Here is a 14,525-nt window from a genome sequence, read left to right as displayed (position 1 = left end):
ACATTCTGGAATTGAGAGCAGTTCTCAATGCCCTCCTGGCTTGGCCCCAGTTGACAACTCGGGGGTTCATCAGGTTTCAGTCGGACAACATCACGACTGTAGCTTACATCAACCATCAGGGAGGGACAAGAAGCTCCCTAGCTATGATGGAAGTATCAAAGATAATTTGCTGGGCAGAGTCTCACTCTTGCCACCTGTCAGCAATCCACATCCCGGGAGTGGAGAACTGGGAGGCGGATTTCTTAAGTCGTCAGACTTTTCATCCGGGGGAGTGGGAACTTCATCCGGAGGTCTTTGCCCAAATACTTCGACGTTGGGGCAAACCAGAGATAGATCTCATGGCGTCTCGACAGAACGCCAAGCTTCCTCGTTACGGGTCCGGATCCAGGAGCAGTCCTGATAGATGCTCTGACAGCACCTTGGGACTTCAGGATGGCTTACGTGTTTCCACCCTTCCCGTTGCTTCCTCGATTGATTGCCAGAATCAAACAAGAGAGAGCATCAGTGATTCTAATAGCACCTGCGTGGCCACGCAGGACTTGGTATGCAGACCTGGTGGACATGTCATCCTGTCCACCTTGGTCTCTACCTCTGAAACAGGACCTTCTGATACAGGGTCCCTTCAAACATCAAAATCTAACTTCTCTGAAGCTGACTGCTTGGAAATTGAACGCTTGATTTTATCAAGACGTGGATTTTCTGAGTCAGTTATTGATACCTTAATACAGGCTAGGAAACCTGTTACCAGAAAGATTTACCATAAGATATGGCGTAAATACCTATATTGGTGTGAATCCAAAGGTTACTCTTGGAGTAAGGTTAGGATTCCTAGGATATTGTCTTTTCTACAAGAAGGTTTAGAAAAGGGTTTATCTGCTAGTTCATTAAAGGGACAGATCTCAGCTCTGTCCATTCTGTTACACAAACGTCTGTCAGAAGTTCCTGACGTCCAGGCTTTTTGTCAGGCTTTGGCCAGGATTAAGCCTGTGTTTAAAACTGTTGCTCCACCATGGAGTTTAAACCTTGTTCTTAATGTTTTACAGGGCGTTCCGTTTGAACCCCTTCATTCCATTGATATAAAGTTGTTATCTTGGAAAGTTCTATTTTTAATGGCTATTTCCTCGGCTCGAAGAGTCTCTGAATTATCAGCCTTACATTGTGATTCTCCTTATTTGATTTTTCATTCGGATAAGGTAGTCCTGCGTACTAAACCTGGGTTCTTACCTAAGGTAGTTACTAACAGGAATATCAATCAAGAGATTGTTGTTCCTCCTTTATGCCCAAATCCTTCTTCAAAGAAGGAACGTCTACTGCACAACCTGGATGTAGTCCGTGCTCTAAAATTTTACTTACAGGCAACTAAGGAATTTCGACAAACGTCTTCTCTGTTTGTCATTTACTCTGGGCAGAGGAGAGGTCAAAAAGCTTCCGCTACCTCTCTTTCTTTTTGGCTTCGTAGCATAATTCGTTTAGCTTATGAGACTGCTGGACAGCAGCCTCCTGAAAGAATTACAGCTCATTCTACTAGAGCTGTGGCTTCCACTTGGGCCTTCAAGAATGAGGCCTCTGTTGAACAGATTTGCAAGGCTGCAACTTGGTCTTCGCTTCATACTTTTTCCAAATTTTACAAATTTGACACTTTTGCTTCATCGGAGGCTATTTTTGGGAGAAAGGTTCTTCAGGCAGTGGTTCCTTCTGTATAAAGAGCCTGCCTATCCCTCCCGTCATCCGTGTACTTTTGCTTTGGTATTGGTATCCCAGAAGTAATGATGACCCGTGGACTGATCACACTTAACAGAAGAAAACATAATTTATGCTTACCTGATAAATTCCTTTCTTCTGTAGTGTGATCAGTCCACGGCCCGCCCTGTTTTTAAGGCAGGTAAATATTTTTTAATTTATACTCCAGTCACCACTTCACCCTTGGCTTTTCCTTTCTCGTTGGTCCTTGGTCGAATGACTGGGAGTGACGTAGAGGGGAGGAGCTATATGCAGCTCTGCTGGGTGAATCCTCTTGCACTTCCTGTTGGGGAGGAGTAATATCCCAGAAGTAATGATGACCCGTGGACTGATCACACTACAGAAGAAAGGAATTTATCAGGCAAGCATAAATTATGTTTTTCACTCTCAGTCAATTCATAAGTAGATAGATTTACTACAGTATTTAGTTGTATTTTGTCATGCCCCTGCCTCTCCTGGTGGGGTATCTGTCCTGTCTGGTGTTTCCTCTGCCTCTTGCCCCCCCTTCTGGTCTTATGGGGGGGTTTGGAAAAACCTGCAAGTTCCTTTTATGTTCAGAATCCTTTAAGATTCCTGGTAGTGGCGGGGTTGTTTTAGATACTGTGTCTAACTTGGTGTTTGTCTCATTATGATCCTTGGATCTTACTACTCTCTCCTCTCTGTTATGTGTTTGTACAATTAATACCGGTTCTTCCTCTCCTGAAGAGGGACCTTCACATGAAAAATCAGAATCAACCTCACTTTCACTGAAAGTAACCGTTTTTTTAGGGGTATATGTGACCCCTGCATCTGTCTGGTCCTCTGTTACTGTTAGCTCTCCCCCTATTTCTACTTCTGCCACTGCCCCTTCTAAAGTTAGTTCTTTGTCTCATTTGCCAAATATAAACCTTATTTAGGTCGTAGTCTGACTGATCCCTCAAATATTTGTCATGTTTAACATCTTTTAACAATTTCTTAGCCTCTGCAATTGTATTTTTCAAAATCATATCAAATTTTTCAAATTGAGTCTCATTGCTGTGATTTCCTAACGCTTCTTGTATGGCATCTATCTGTCTAGACACTTCTTTCAATAGTTTAGTTTTGTAATCAATTAGCAAAAGCATTAATTTTAGGGAACAGTCCGTTAGTGTTTTATTCCAAACTTTCACAAAGTCAGCATCCTCTGTAGTAAATGTGGGGAACTTGTTCAGTCTCAGTCCTCGGGGGACCATACCCAATTTATAATACTTATCTAAAGTCCACACATCCCACTTTAGTTTATTCTCCTTAGTTAAAGCGTGTTCCAATTCTTGAAATAATCTTGACAGAGAAAATTTTGTATAGTCAGTTGTGAATACATAATTCAATTCATCTAGGCACCCCACTCTTTGTTCAGTGGTTTGTAGTGAATAAAAAGTTTTTTCTTGTGAAGCTGATGTATGGGTTAAGCTACTTGTTTCCATACTGTGTGGTGTTTTAAAGTTGCTGGTTTCAAGTAGTCGGATATGTATATACGAATACCAATGTGCTCTGAAGGACTGTTAGCGTGAGGATCCGCCCTATGAATATGCACAAATCAAACAAAGTCCTAGCACCAATGGAAAATCGTTTCAAAATTTTGAGTAACCTGTGATAGGTGAATATAAAACCTGGATCTATTAGCACTGTTTCCGTGAGTCTTATTTATATACATTAATTCCAATACTTTGGTATAGTTTCAGAATAAATTATTACTCTTCACTTAAGTGGATTAAACTTTAGGTTTCGTCTTACCCACTCTCATCCATATGTCACTGCTGCAGTTTGGTGTCACTCCAATGTGTGAATGTGTGTCGGTCCACGGGAGCGTACAAATAAATAAATCAGCAAACAGACCTTTCTCGGTCCCGCTCCCTCCTCGATCACTCCAATACTGGCTCCAATACTCAGCTTTTACCTCGGAATGAGGTGATGTGCGGTTTAGCGATCCGTCTCTTGGTAAGTGCCGGTCCACAGGAGCTGATGACCTCACTTAGTCCTGCTCCCTCCTCGATCACCTCTTTGACGGCTCCGCTCACTCTCCCTTTGAAATCCGTAACTGAAACTGTTGCAGTACCTTCCAGGATATCACCTTTGTTTTTAACACAGGATCTGGCTCTTGAATCTCTCCGTGTCTGTGCTCTCTCTGTGGCCTCAATAGTGTACAGTTCAAACAGCGATCAAATGATCAATTGAGGAGCACCAGACAAAATTCTTTATATAAAACTTAAACTTTATTAGGCCCACTGGCTCAAGTATAAAACTTAACAGCTCTTCACATAGTACAAATGAATCAGTATTTCTCCTGCTTACGCGTTTTGGCGATAGCCGTACTCATAGCTTGAGAAATTTACAAACACAGATTACCTTTAAAATCCCCACCAAAATCTGATTGGTTGTGAAAACTTTACTGACTTCTATCTGATTGTCTCTGTAGCCATGACTCATTCACCTCTCTAATCCGCATGAACAGGTGTGGTGTTAACTCTTGACTTCCTAGAAGATCTTTTACATATGCAGTTTGTTATATATTTAATGCATATTTTCATTTTGATACAATGTGTCTTTTTAAACTTTGCGATGTATCATTGTTTTTTTGTTTGACTTGTGCAATTACCGCTATACTTAATAAAGCTTTTGACATAATTTAACTCAGTTTGATCATTGTAACAATAATCTCCCTCGATCTGGGGCTCCACGCAAGATCTCACCCCTACTGGTAGGAATGTATATCCCATATGTCACTAGTTCATGAACTCTTGCCAATTACATGAAAGAAATCATTATGCCGGTATGTTCACTTCTGTATTTTCTTCATAAATGGAGAGAGTCCACAGCTGCATTCATTACTTTTGGGAAATAAGAACCTGGCCACCAGGAGGCGGCAAAGACACCCCAGCCAAAGGCTTAACTACTCCACCCACTTCCCTCATCCCCCAGTCATTCTTTGCCTTTCGTCCCAGGAGGTTGGCAGAGAAGTGTCAGAGGTTTTTTTCTTTTTTTAAAAAGAGTACTTTTTAGTTTATTTTTACATAAAGTGTGTCTCCTATGGAAGGTACTACTCTTCGCAATGGGACGGGAGTTTTTAGTAGTCCTGTCAGTCTCTCAGTGGGGGCCTGGGCGAATGTTGGAGTACGGAGATGCAGTGGGAGTTCTCTCTGCGACACCATCCCGACTCGTATCAACAGCTCCTTCAGCACTTGGCTTTGCCTAACCTCGCTTCGCTACATGCTTTCTTCTCTCAAGTCCATGGCGGAGGCGATGCTACTATCCGTCACACTTGAAGGGCCGTGTTCCTGTTCCACGGCGTAGATTCCGGTAAGATTGTTTGATTTACCTTTTCTGATTGCACTGTAACACATTTGCTGGTGAACTTACAGGTATAATTCAGGGTCTCAGTGGGACTCCTTTAGTATCTTGGAATCAAGGGTTAATATCTTCTGAGGGGGATTATTTAACAGGAGGGATTTTTTAATCATGTTTTTGTTATGTGATTAAACCTGCTTATATGTAGTGTTTTTCTGGCTCTTGGCTTGGAACATATAGGCCTTTCGAAGTGACGTGACCTTACGGTTGGGCACGCTTTTTTTGGACTGTACGGTTCACCTTGTGACCGGGCGTTTTACGTGTGGGTCTCCCATTTCCACATTCCTGTCTGTGTGGCATCTGAGTCATAGTCCACTGCTGTCTGGTTCTCAGGAGGTGGTGAGTGCCCCAACCATTGTGGGTGTCAGGTGCCGTTTTAATTTGTTTGTGTAGCCCACTTTTGGGTATCCAGCTATGGAGGATACTGATGTTGAATCTGTTCCATTTTCTGGTTCAGATTCCTCGTACTGTGATGAGTGTGAATCGGACCCTTGGACCCAGGTCCATCCGTTATGTTCCTCAGGCCGTCCTAGAGCGCCTTGTTCCTCGGGCTCGGGGATTCAAGGGACTGCTGAGCCTTCTGCCTCGGGGGGTCCTGTCCTCCGGGAGGCGAGTTCCCTACCGCTCCCTTCTACTACTACTACACATGTGGGTAACCCAGGTTATGTCTTTCCCTCCTCAGAAGGGTGTATGTTCCCTCCGGAGGTGGTGGCGGCGTGTTTTCGCTTCTACATACTTTTGGCGCTGGCTCGCCTACCAAGTCCGGATGTTTGTTCACGATTGTGCTCGTGCCCGATTTGTCCCGGGTCTCTAGGACGTGGGAGGACATATGCAGCTTCCTGCGGGAGTAACTTTTCCAGAGTGCTGTGTTTTTCGTTAGACTGCCTCGCCTTAGTGTCTTACTCAGACACGTTTTTGAGTTGCTGGGGGACCCTATCCTTCTTGGCTATGGGACTCGGTAGCTCTTTCTTCAAATGACACAACTTTGGGGGGGGGGGATGGGGTAATTTCCTCTAAGTCTTGTCATCGAGATCCTTCCCAGTTTTTTGACGAACAGGTTTTCCGTTGGGCTGGTGCTGTGGGCTTTCTGTTCATTTTTTGGGCGTTAACCTTCGGGTTGCCTGTTTTATTTTTATCCGGTAGGATGATTTCTTGTTTTCCTTATAGTTCCTGTGGGAACTTTTTTCTGGGATCGATGCTCGTTTTGCTTCTAAGGAAGTTGTTAGGAACACGTTCCATGTTTAACTGTTTATTTTCTTCCTCTCTCTGAGAGTAGAATTAGTCTGCTTGGCAGTTGTAACCCTGTTGCGGGCTGGCCCTGCTTGGATTTAGTTCTTTTGCCACGCAACATTTTTAGACACTATCGGCCTATCTGGTCTGGTGGGGGCGCCGATTTCTCACAATACTATTTGTGTTAATTTGCTTCTAGTTAAGCATTTACCCAGGACTCTTGGGTCCGAGTGGTTCTTGGGAGTGTCTCGGTCCTTTTGTAGCCGTCTCTCGGGAGACTGGGTCAGCGAAATTGCTGCGTCACTCTCCGTTCCTGCTTTTTGGGAGCTGGAGTATTCCTTCCATGTGGAATTTGTCCTTCTAGGACTTGTTCCGTTGGGGGTCTCTGTTTTGCAACCTTCTTTGGATCTATATCTGTTTCTCCTTGGGGACGTGTCACCTTTGGGGATCTGGATCCCTTCGAATGTTGTTTTGTTCCTCTTAAGGGCTTCTGACAGTGTAGTCTTGTGACTCAGTTTCGCGGTTCTTTCTGGTGTTGGAAATGTTCTAGAGATCCTAATGACCTGCCTCATGTGGTTTAGAGATTGCTACTCAAGTGGCACCCACAACCATGTGTTTCTGCTTTCTGGTTTCTCCCTGAGGGGTGTAGAGTCCTGCATTCGTTGTGTGGGTAGCTTGTCCTCACTGTCCCCTTGTTTCTGGGGTTCGTTACTAGCTGGAAGGCTAGATCAGAATGCTATACTCTGAAGGTGCTCGGCATTATGGTAACCCAATGGGTTAGTTTCGATCCACTGTGAAGCGTGTTCAGCCTTCCATCCTCCGGGTAGTTTTACGAGGTGGCGCTTGATTCCCTGGAAGGGGATTAGCCGCGCTGTTTAAGCACATTGGTGTTCATGTCGCTTGGTTGCCGGTTTACTCTGGCGTCTTTATACATCTTTGGGAGTCCTTTGCTACTTTTAGAGCTTTGTTCCTCTGTGAGGGGGGGGGCTTCTTCCCTTGGATTGGAACTTGCAGAGCTCTTGCTCTTGTTATCCGGCTTGGTCCGGAGGTTCCCTGGGGAATCTGTCGGTTTCACAGATGAGGGATTCCTGTTCCTGCATGATCGTTTAGTTTAAACTTTTGTGGGACCCAGGTGGCTTATCCTGATTCTTCTGGTTGTCGAGGAGTTGCTCTCGGCTTCTTCCTTTGGATCCTGCCGTGGGACCGTATGTAAGATCCTAGGTCTGGCCTGGGAGTTCCAGTGTTCCGGGTTACTCGGACTTCGTCCTTGTTCTGGCTGTTTCTTTTGGCCATTTTTTTCCTAAGAGCCGGGTTTCTTGGGGCTTGTCTGGTGTGGTAGATGCGGTTCCCTGGGGTCAGCCGCCTTATGTTCCTGTTGGTGGCAGTTCCTGCCTAACGGGGAACGGTTGCAGTTGCAAAGTTTTCTTCTTGCGTCTGATAGGCACGCTGACCCTATGGTGTTTTTCACCGAGAGACTCTTCCGTGTTCACCAGTGGAGCGACCTTGTTTTCTCCTGGTTTTCTTCCTTGAAATTCCTGTTCTTTGGACAGATGTCTCTCGATGCTCTCATTTCTGGGGGCTCTCTATCTCTTTTTTTTCTCTTAGGAGGTGTAGTTCCTTTGTGGAAGCTATCCGGTGTGTGGGAGGTGGAACTGGATGTTTTTTTTCCTCGGTTCGGACATTGGTCGAGTTCTTTAGTTCTTTCCTAACTGGGCTGTTAACCATACGTTACGACTTTAGTTGGTTGGCTCACGAGTTTTCTTTGGATCTCGTGCCTACTCAAGTGTCTCTAGATTGAAGTAGCTGTGTCTACTATTTCGCATTTTGAGGGTCGGTCTGGGGTTACCTTGTTCCCCTGCTTCAGATCTGCCGTTGCTTGGGATAGTCCGGCAGGGGGTACGATCTAAGATCTGTTGTTCGTCCGCAGGACTTTGGGGGGGATAGTCTGGTACCTTGGATTGCCTGGTGTGTGCCCTCTGTCTGGGAGGGTGGGCAATTTGGTATTTTGCCTTTTTGGCAGCTTTCCCTTGACGTCTACGGTCTTTTACAAAGGATGGCAAGTTTCTGGACTCAGGCATTTTTTCCTGGGTTTACCTACCGTATTTTGCTTGATCAGTTCTTCTGAGTTCCGATGTTGAGGACTCAGTTTTCAGCTGTCCTTTTCAATGCTTCGGCACGGTGTTTGGGAGATGTTTTCCTCTCCTTGACGATGGGCGTCATTTACTTTAGTTATCGGGATCCTTTGGGGTTCCGGGGTATTGGCCTTTCCTTTTTTTATAGGAGGCTGTTCCTTTAAGAGGATCTTTTATACCTTTTGGGTATCCTTTTGGCTCCTCTTATCCTCTCCCTTTTGGGGTTCTGGGTATTTTGTACTAGTACAAGGAGTTGTGGGACCGCCTATGGGGCGATGGTTCTTTTAGAGGAGTGCTGGTTCAGTGAGTCTGCTTGAGATCTCTGGTTGGGCTTTCGGACTGTCTGAGTCTGTGTCCTTGGGGGCCTTTTTCACTCTAATTTTTCTACCCGGCTCTGATGAAGCAGGGTTGGGATGGATTGTGTTTTTTCTGGCTTGGTGCCCTCAGAATGGGCCGCCTATTGTACCCTCCCATTTTGGCATTTAGTGTCCTCTATAACTTGGGTATGGTTTTCCCAAACGTAATGAATGCAGCTGTGGACTCTCTCCATTTATGAAGAAAAACTTAAATTATGCTTACCTGATCATTTTCTTTTCTTCAGATGGAGAGAGTCTACAGCTCCCCACCTGTCTTTTATGTGGGGCGTCTTATTCTTTATTCTTCTGGCACCTTTTCACCCTGATATTTCTTCTACTTCTTTTTATATAAATCATTATACCGGTATGTTCACGTCTGTATTTGATATAAATCATTATACCGGTATGTTCACGTCTGTATTTGATATAAATCATTATACCGGTATGTTTACTTCTGTATTTGATATACATCATTATACCGGTATGTTCACGTCTGTATTTGATATACATCATTATACCGGTATGTTATTGTTGATGCTAGTTTCCTTTTATAAATGTTAAACTGTAACAATTATATGTTTTTATTTGTGATAACACTTTGCACACAGTACACTATATAACAAAGTGTTGCATTTTTACCTGTGTAGATCTGTGGAGCAACAAAGTGAGAATTATTATGTTCCCAAGGAAATGCTCACAGTTGTGGAACAGCTGACGGCGCACCTTAAAGCCAGCCATCTGCAATACTTCAGCCGCTGGTACCTCATGTGCTCTTTAGAAGCAAGTGTTAAGGAATCCAAAATGGGTCGTCTGAATATCTGGACGATGTCATCTTCTGAGAGGTTTGTTTGTAGTACATAAAAATACTGGCATCGCTATATTGAGCCTGCCTTTTGTACGTGGGTGTGAAGGAGAGATTATTTATTATAACAATTGTAGCTAAACTGGCTCTTATTAGAGTAGAGGAATCTGTGCACTGCATAAGGTTCGCTAGCGGCTAAAATGTTATGATATAGAGCTACAGAAAAACGGAGAGACTGGCTAAGCAATTTTAGTGACAAAAATTAAATGAATACAATCAGCCATTGGTGGAAAGGTCTTTAATCTCTGGTGGATTACACTCATTGTTATATCTACTGAACTCACAAAATGTTTGCTCTCATAAGATACAGGTAGTTTAAATATGACATGCTGACTGTTTTGTTTCATATAGAACAGAAAGGGAATTGAGGAGCACTCAAGTGTTAGCAAGTGAAAACATTTATTGGACAGTTACAAATTGCACATAAACGTATAGTGAGGAGTAAATACTCTGGGGTAAAATACAGAGTAAAGTGTACAAAAAGGGAGTGCAGGGGCACTAGAACAAACGGCTTACGCGTTTTGGCCTAAGCCTTACTCATAGCCATATTAAAACAGTGTGACAAAATAACCAGTTATCATACCTAGCCCATGCACCAATTGGCCGCCCGGTAAACACCTCTCCAAAAGCTGGCCAATCCAAAGTGTGTAATGTTACACACCCCTGTCGAACACACCCACCCTAATTCCCATGGTAAAGGCATTAAACACACCCACAGATCAATATTGACATAAGATTGGGTGATAGCCTGTCGGATGTCCATCCCCTCCATCTCGTGTGCTCCCGGGGTAAACTTAATAGACAGACATTTGCTGTGCGCATCAAAAAAAAAAAAAAAAAAGGCCGCTGCGCCCTGTGTGTAAGCAAGGATCACACACCCCCAGGAAACACACGTAGCGAGGGCAAAGAGCCTGTCGTCACAAATGTATGCTGACTAGTACTATAAGAGTCAGCACAGCACCGGCAATTATGCCCAATGAAATACCATATATATAGAGGTGCCAAAGAAAAATGACAAAAGGCTCTAGATGGAGATCCCACCGCACCTTGGTTGAAACAATAAAGTAATTCAAAACCACATATATGTCTCCTTATTTTCCAATTCATGTGTGTAATAACATTTAATAAGTAATGTGGTTAAGAAAAAGGGTTGGTTCCCAAATGGATTGAAAGGGATTAAAATAAATTGAAATCGGTTTAACAATAGGGGACAGATCAAGGACAAATTGAAAGGGAGAATGGGAAACTATAGCACTGGCAATGGGGAAATAGGTGACAATGGTGATACCTGGACAGAATTCTCTTCTGAAATCCACTCCCAGACGGGAGGAACCAAAGTGGTGATTAATCTTACACCCCACACCAGTATTTAACAGGTACCTAGCATACCAAAAGATTACATAGTAACCAGATGGGAATCTAGCCAAACTCACTGTTAATGAAAACCAGCCAATAGGGAGGATTATCGACCGGGTCCTACCAGACGGGACTAAATTCGTCCCAAAGGGGTAAAAGGGGGAACATAAAAAGCACCAAAGGAGAATGTTATTGAATTAAATCATATTAGGTAGACCAAAAGTTGATCAGATCGAACTCAGAGTGGAGGCCTTCTGGAAACCTGGTTCTCAATTTAAAGATCCAGAAGGCCTCCCTCTCTCCCAATTTAGAGGTTCGATCAGCCAAACCCTTTTTGTATGGTGTCGATGAGTGTTTTGTTTCATAATATGATGAAAGTCCATGAGCCATCACATATGGAAAGTCCAGTACTTTAGGAGAGGGCAAAACACCCCACAGAACAGGACTTTAATCTGTCCCACTTTCCCATATTTTTCCCACAGAGAATAGGACAGAGGGCTGTATAGGAGATCAACTGGCAGTGAGAGTAAATCTCCCTCTCTGAGTTTGTTTTTAGCCTGCCTCAGGTGTCGCTGGGACTTGTCCTGCAACCGCCTCCTTTTGGCCTCCTCTATGTACTCCTAATCCAGATCATGTGTTAGTGTGGACTACACACAGTGAGCTCTTCTACTGGAAGCAGGTCTCCTGCAGCTTGGTACTCCCTTAGGTCCTGTGTAAGTGTGTACTACACAGGATGGGCTCTTCTACTGGAAGCTACTGCAGCTTGGTACTCCTTCCTTAGCTCCTGTGTTAGTGTGTACTGCACAGTATGGACTTTTCTACTGGAAGCTCCTGCAGCTTGGTACTCCTTCCTTAGCTCATGTGTTAGTGTGTACTACACAGGATGGGCTCTTCTACTGGAAGCTCCTGCAGCTTGGTACTCCTTCCTTAGCTCCTGTGTTAGTGTGTACTACACAGGATTGGCTCTTCTACTGGAAGCTCCTGCAGCTTGGTACTCCTTCCTTATATCCTATGTTAGTGTGTACTACACAGGATTGGCTCTTCTACTGGAAGCTCCTGCAGCTTGGTACTCCTTCCTTATATCCTATGTTAGTGTGTACTACACAGGATTGGCTCTTCTACTGGAAGCTCCTGCAGCTTGGTACTCCTTCCTTATATCCTATGTTAGTGTGTACTACACAGGATTGGCTCTTCTACTGGAAGCTCCTGCAGCTTGGTACTCCTTCCTTAGCTCCTGTGTTAGTGTGTACAACACAGTATGGGCTCTTCTACTGGAAGCTCCTGCAGCTTGGTACTCCTTCCTTAGATCCTGTGTTAGTGTGTACTACACATGATGGGCTCTTCTACTGGAAGCTCCTACAGCTTGGTACTCCTTCCTTAGATCCTGTGTTAGTGTGTACTACACAGGATGGGCTCTTCTACTGGAAGCTTCTGCAGCTTGGTACTCCTTCCTTAGCTCATGTGTTAGTGTGTACTACACAGTATGGGCTCTTCTACTGGAAGCTCCTGCAGCTTGGTACTCCTTCCTTAGCTCATGTGTTAGTGTGTACTACACCGTATGGACTTTTCTACTGGAAGCTCCTGCAGCTTGGTACTCCTTCCTTATATCCTATGTTAGTGTGTACTACACAGGATGGGCTCTTCTACTTGAAGCTCCTGCAGCTTGGTACTCCTTCCTTAGATTATATGTTAGTGTGTACTACACAGTATGGGCTCTTCTACTGGAAGCTCCTGCAGCTTGGTACACCTTCCTTAGCTCATGTGTTAGTGTGTACTACACAGGATGGGCTCTTCTACTGGAAGCTCCTGCAGCTTGGTACTCCTTCCTTAGATTATATGTTAGTGTGTACTACACAGTATGGACTTTTCTACTGGAAGCTCCTACAGCTTGGTACTCCTTCCTTAGCTCCTGTGTTAGTGTGTACTGCACAGTATGGGCTCTTCTACTGGAAGCTCCTGCAGTTTGGTACTCCTTCCTTATATCCTATGTTAGTGTGTACTACACAGGATTGGCTCTTCTACTGGAAGCTCCTGCAGCTTGGTACTCCTTCCTTAGCTCATGTGTTAGTGTGTACTACACAGTATGGGCTCTTCTACTGGAAGCTCCTGCAGCTTGGTACTCCTTCCTTAGCTCATGTGTTAGTGTGTACTAAACAGGGTGAGCTCTTCTACTGGAAGCTCCTGCAGCTTGGTACTACTTCCTTAGCTCATGTGTTAGTGTGTACTAAACAGGGTGAGCTCTTCTACTGGAAGCTCCTGCAGCTTGGTACTACTTCCTTAGCTCATGTGTTAGTTTGTACTAAACAGGGTGAGCTCTTTTACTGGAAGCTCCTGCAGCTTGGTACTACTTCCTTAGCTCATGTGTTAGTGTGTAGTAAACAGGGTGAGCTCTTCTACTGGAAGCTCCAGCAGCTTGGTACTACTTCCTTAGCTCATGTGTTAGTGTGTACTAAACAGGGTGAGCTCTTCTACTGGAAGCTCCTGCAGCTTGGTACTACTTCCTTAGCTCATGTGTTAGTGTGTACTAAACAGGGTGAGCTCTTTTACTGGAAGCTCCTGCAGCTTGGTACTACTTCCTTAGCTCATGTGTAAGTGTGTACTACACAGGATGGGCTCTTCTACAGGAAGCTCCGGCAGCTTGGTACTCCTTCCTTAGCTCATGTCTTAGTGTACTACACAGGATGGGCTCTTCTACTGGAAGCTCCTGCAGCTTGGTACACCTTCCTTAGCTCATGTGTTAGTGTGTACTACACAGGATGGGCTCTTCTACTGGAAGCTCCTGCAGCTTGGTACTCCTTCCTTAGATTATATGTTAGTGTGTACTACACAGTATGGACTTTTCTACTGGAAGCTCCTACAGCTTGGTACTCCTTCCTTAGCTCCTGTGTTAGTGTGTACTGCACAGTATGGGCTCTTCTACTGGAAGCTCCTGCAGTTTGGTACTCCTTCCTTATATCCTATGTTAGTGTGTACTACACAGGATTGGCTCTTCTACTGGAAGCTCCTGCAGCTTGGTACTCCTTCCTTAGCTCATGTGTTAGTGTGTACTACACAGTATGGGCTCTTCTACTGGAAGCTCCTGCAGCTTGGTACTCCTTCCTTAGCTCATGTGTTAGTGTGTACTAAACAGGGTGAGCTCTTCTACTGGAAGCTCCTGCAGCTTGGTACTACTTCCTTAGCTCATGTGTTAGTGTGTAGTAAACAGGGTGAGCTCTTCTACTGGAAGCTCCTGCAGCTTGGTACTACTTCCTTAGCTCATGTGTTAGTGTGTACTAAACAGGGTGAGCTCTTTTACTGGAAGCTCCTGCAGCTTGGTACTACTTCCTTAGCTCATGTGTAAGTGTGTACTACACAGGATGGGCTCTTCTACAGGAAGCTCCGGCAGCTTGGTACTCCTTCCTTAGCTCATGTCTTAGTGTACTACACAGGATGGGCTCTTCTACTGGAAGCTCATGCAGCTTGGTACTCCTTCCTTAGCTCCTGTAT

At 44.5% G+C, this 14,525-nt stretch overlaps 1 protein-coding gene across 1 annotated transcript in view; it reads left to right on the top strand.

The window, feature by feature from the left end:
• DNA2 (DNA replication helicase/nuclease 2) overlaps positions 1 to 14,525 on the top strand; it is a 545,240-nt gene that overhangs the window by 241,645 nt on the left and 289,070 nt on the right. The window contains exon 9 of the mRNA XM_053691839.1: positions 9,469 to 9,663. Within this exon, the coding sequence (XP_053547814.1) occupies positions 9,469 to 9,663 (195 nt within the window). The remainder of the gene's footprint in view (positions 1 to 9,468; positions 9,664 to 14,525) is intronic.

This window comes from Bombina bombina, chromosome 9 (assembly GCF_027579735.1).
Source record: "Bombina bombina isolate aBomBom1 chromosome 9, aBomBom1.pri, whole genome shotgun sequence".
Lineage (NCBI taxonomy): Eukaryota > Metazoa > Chordata > Amphibia > Anura > Bombinatoridae > Bombina > Bombina bombina.
Note: the sequence above shows the minus strand (reverse complement) of the source record. Positions and strands in the feature narration are given on the sequence as shown.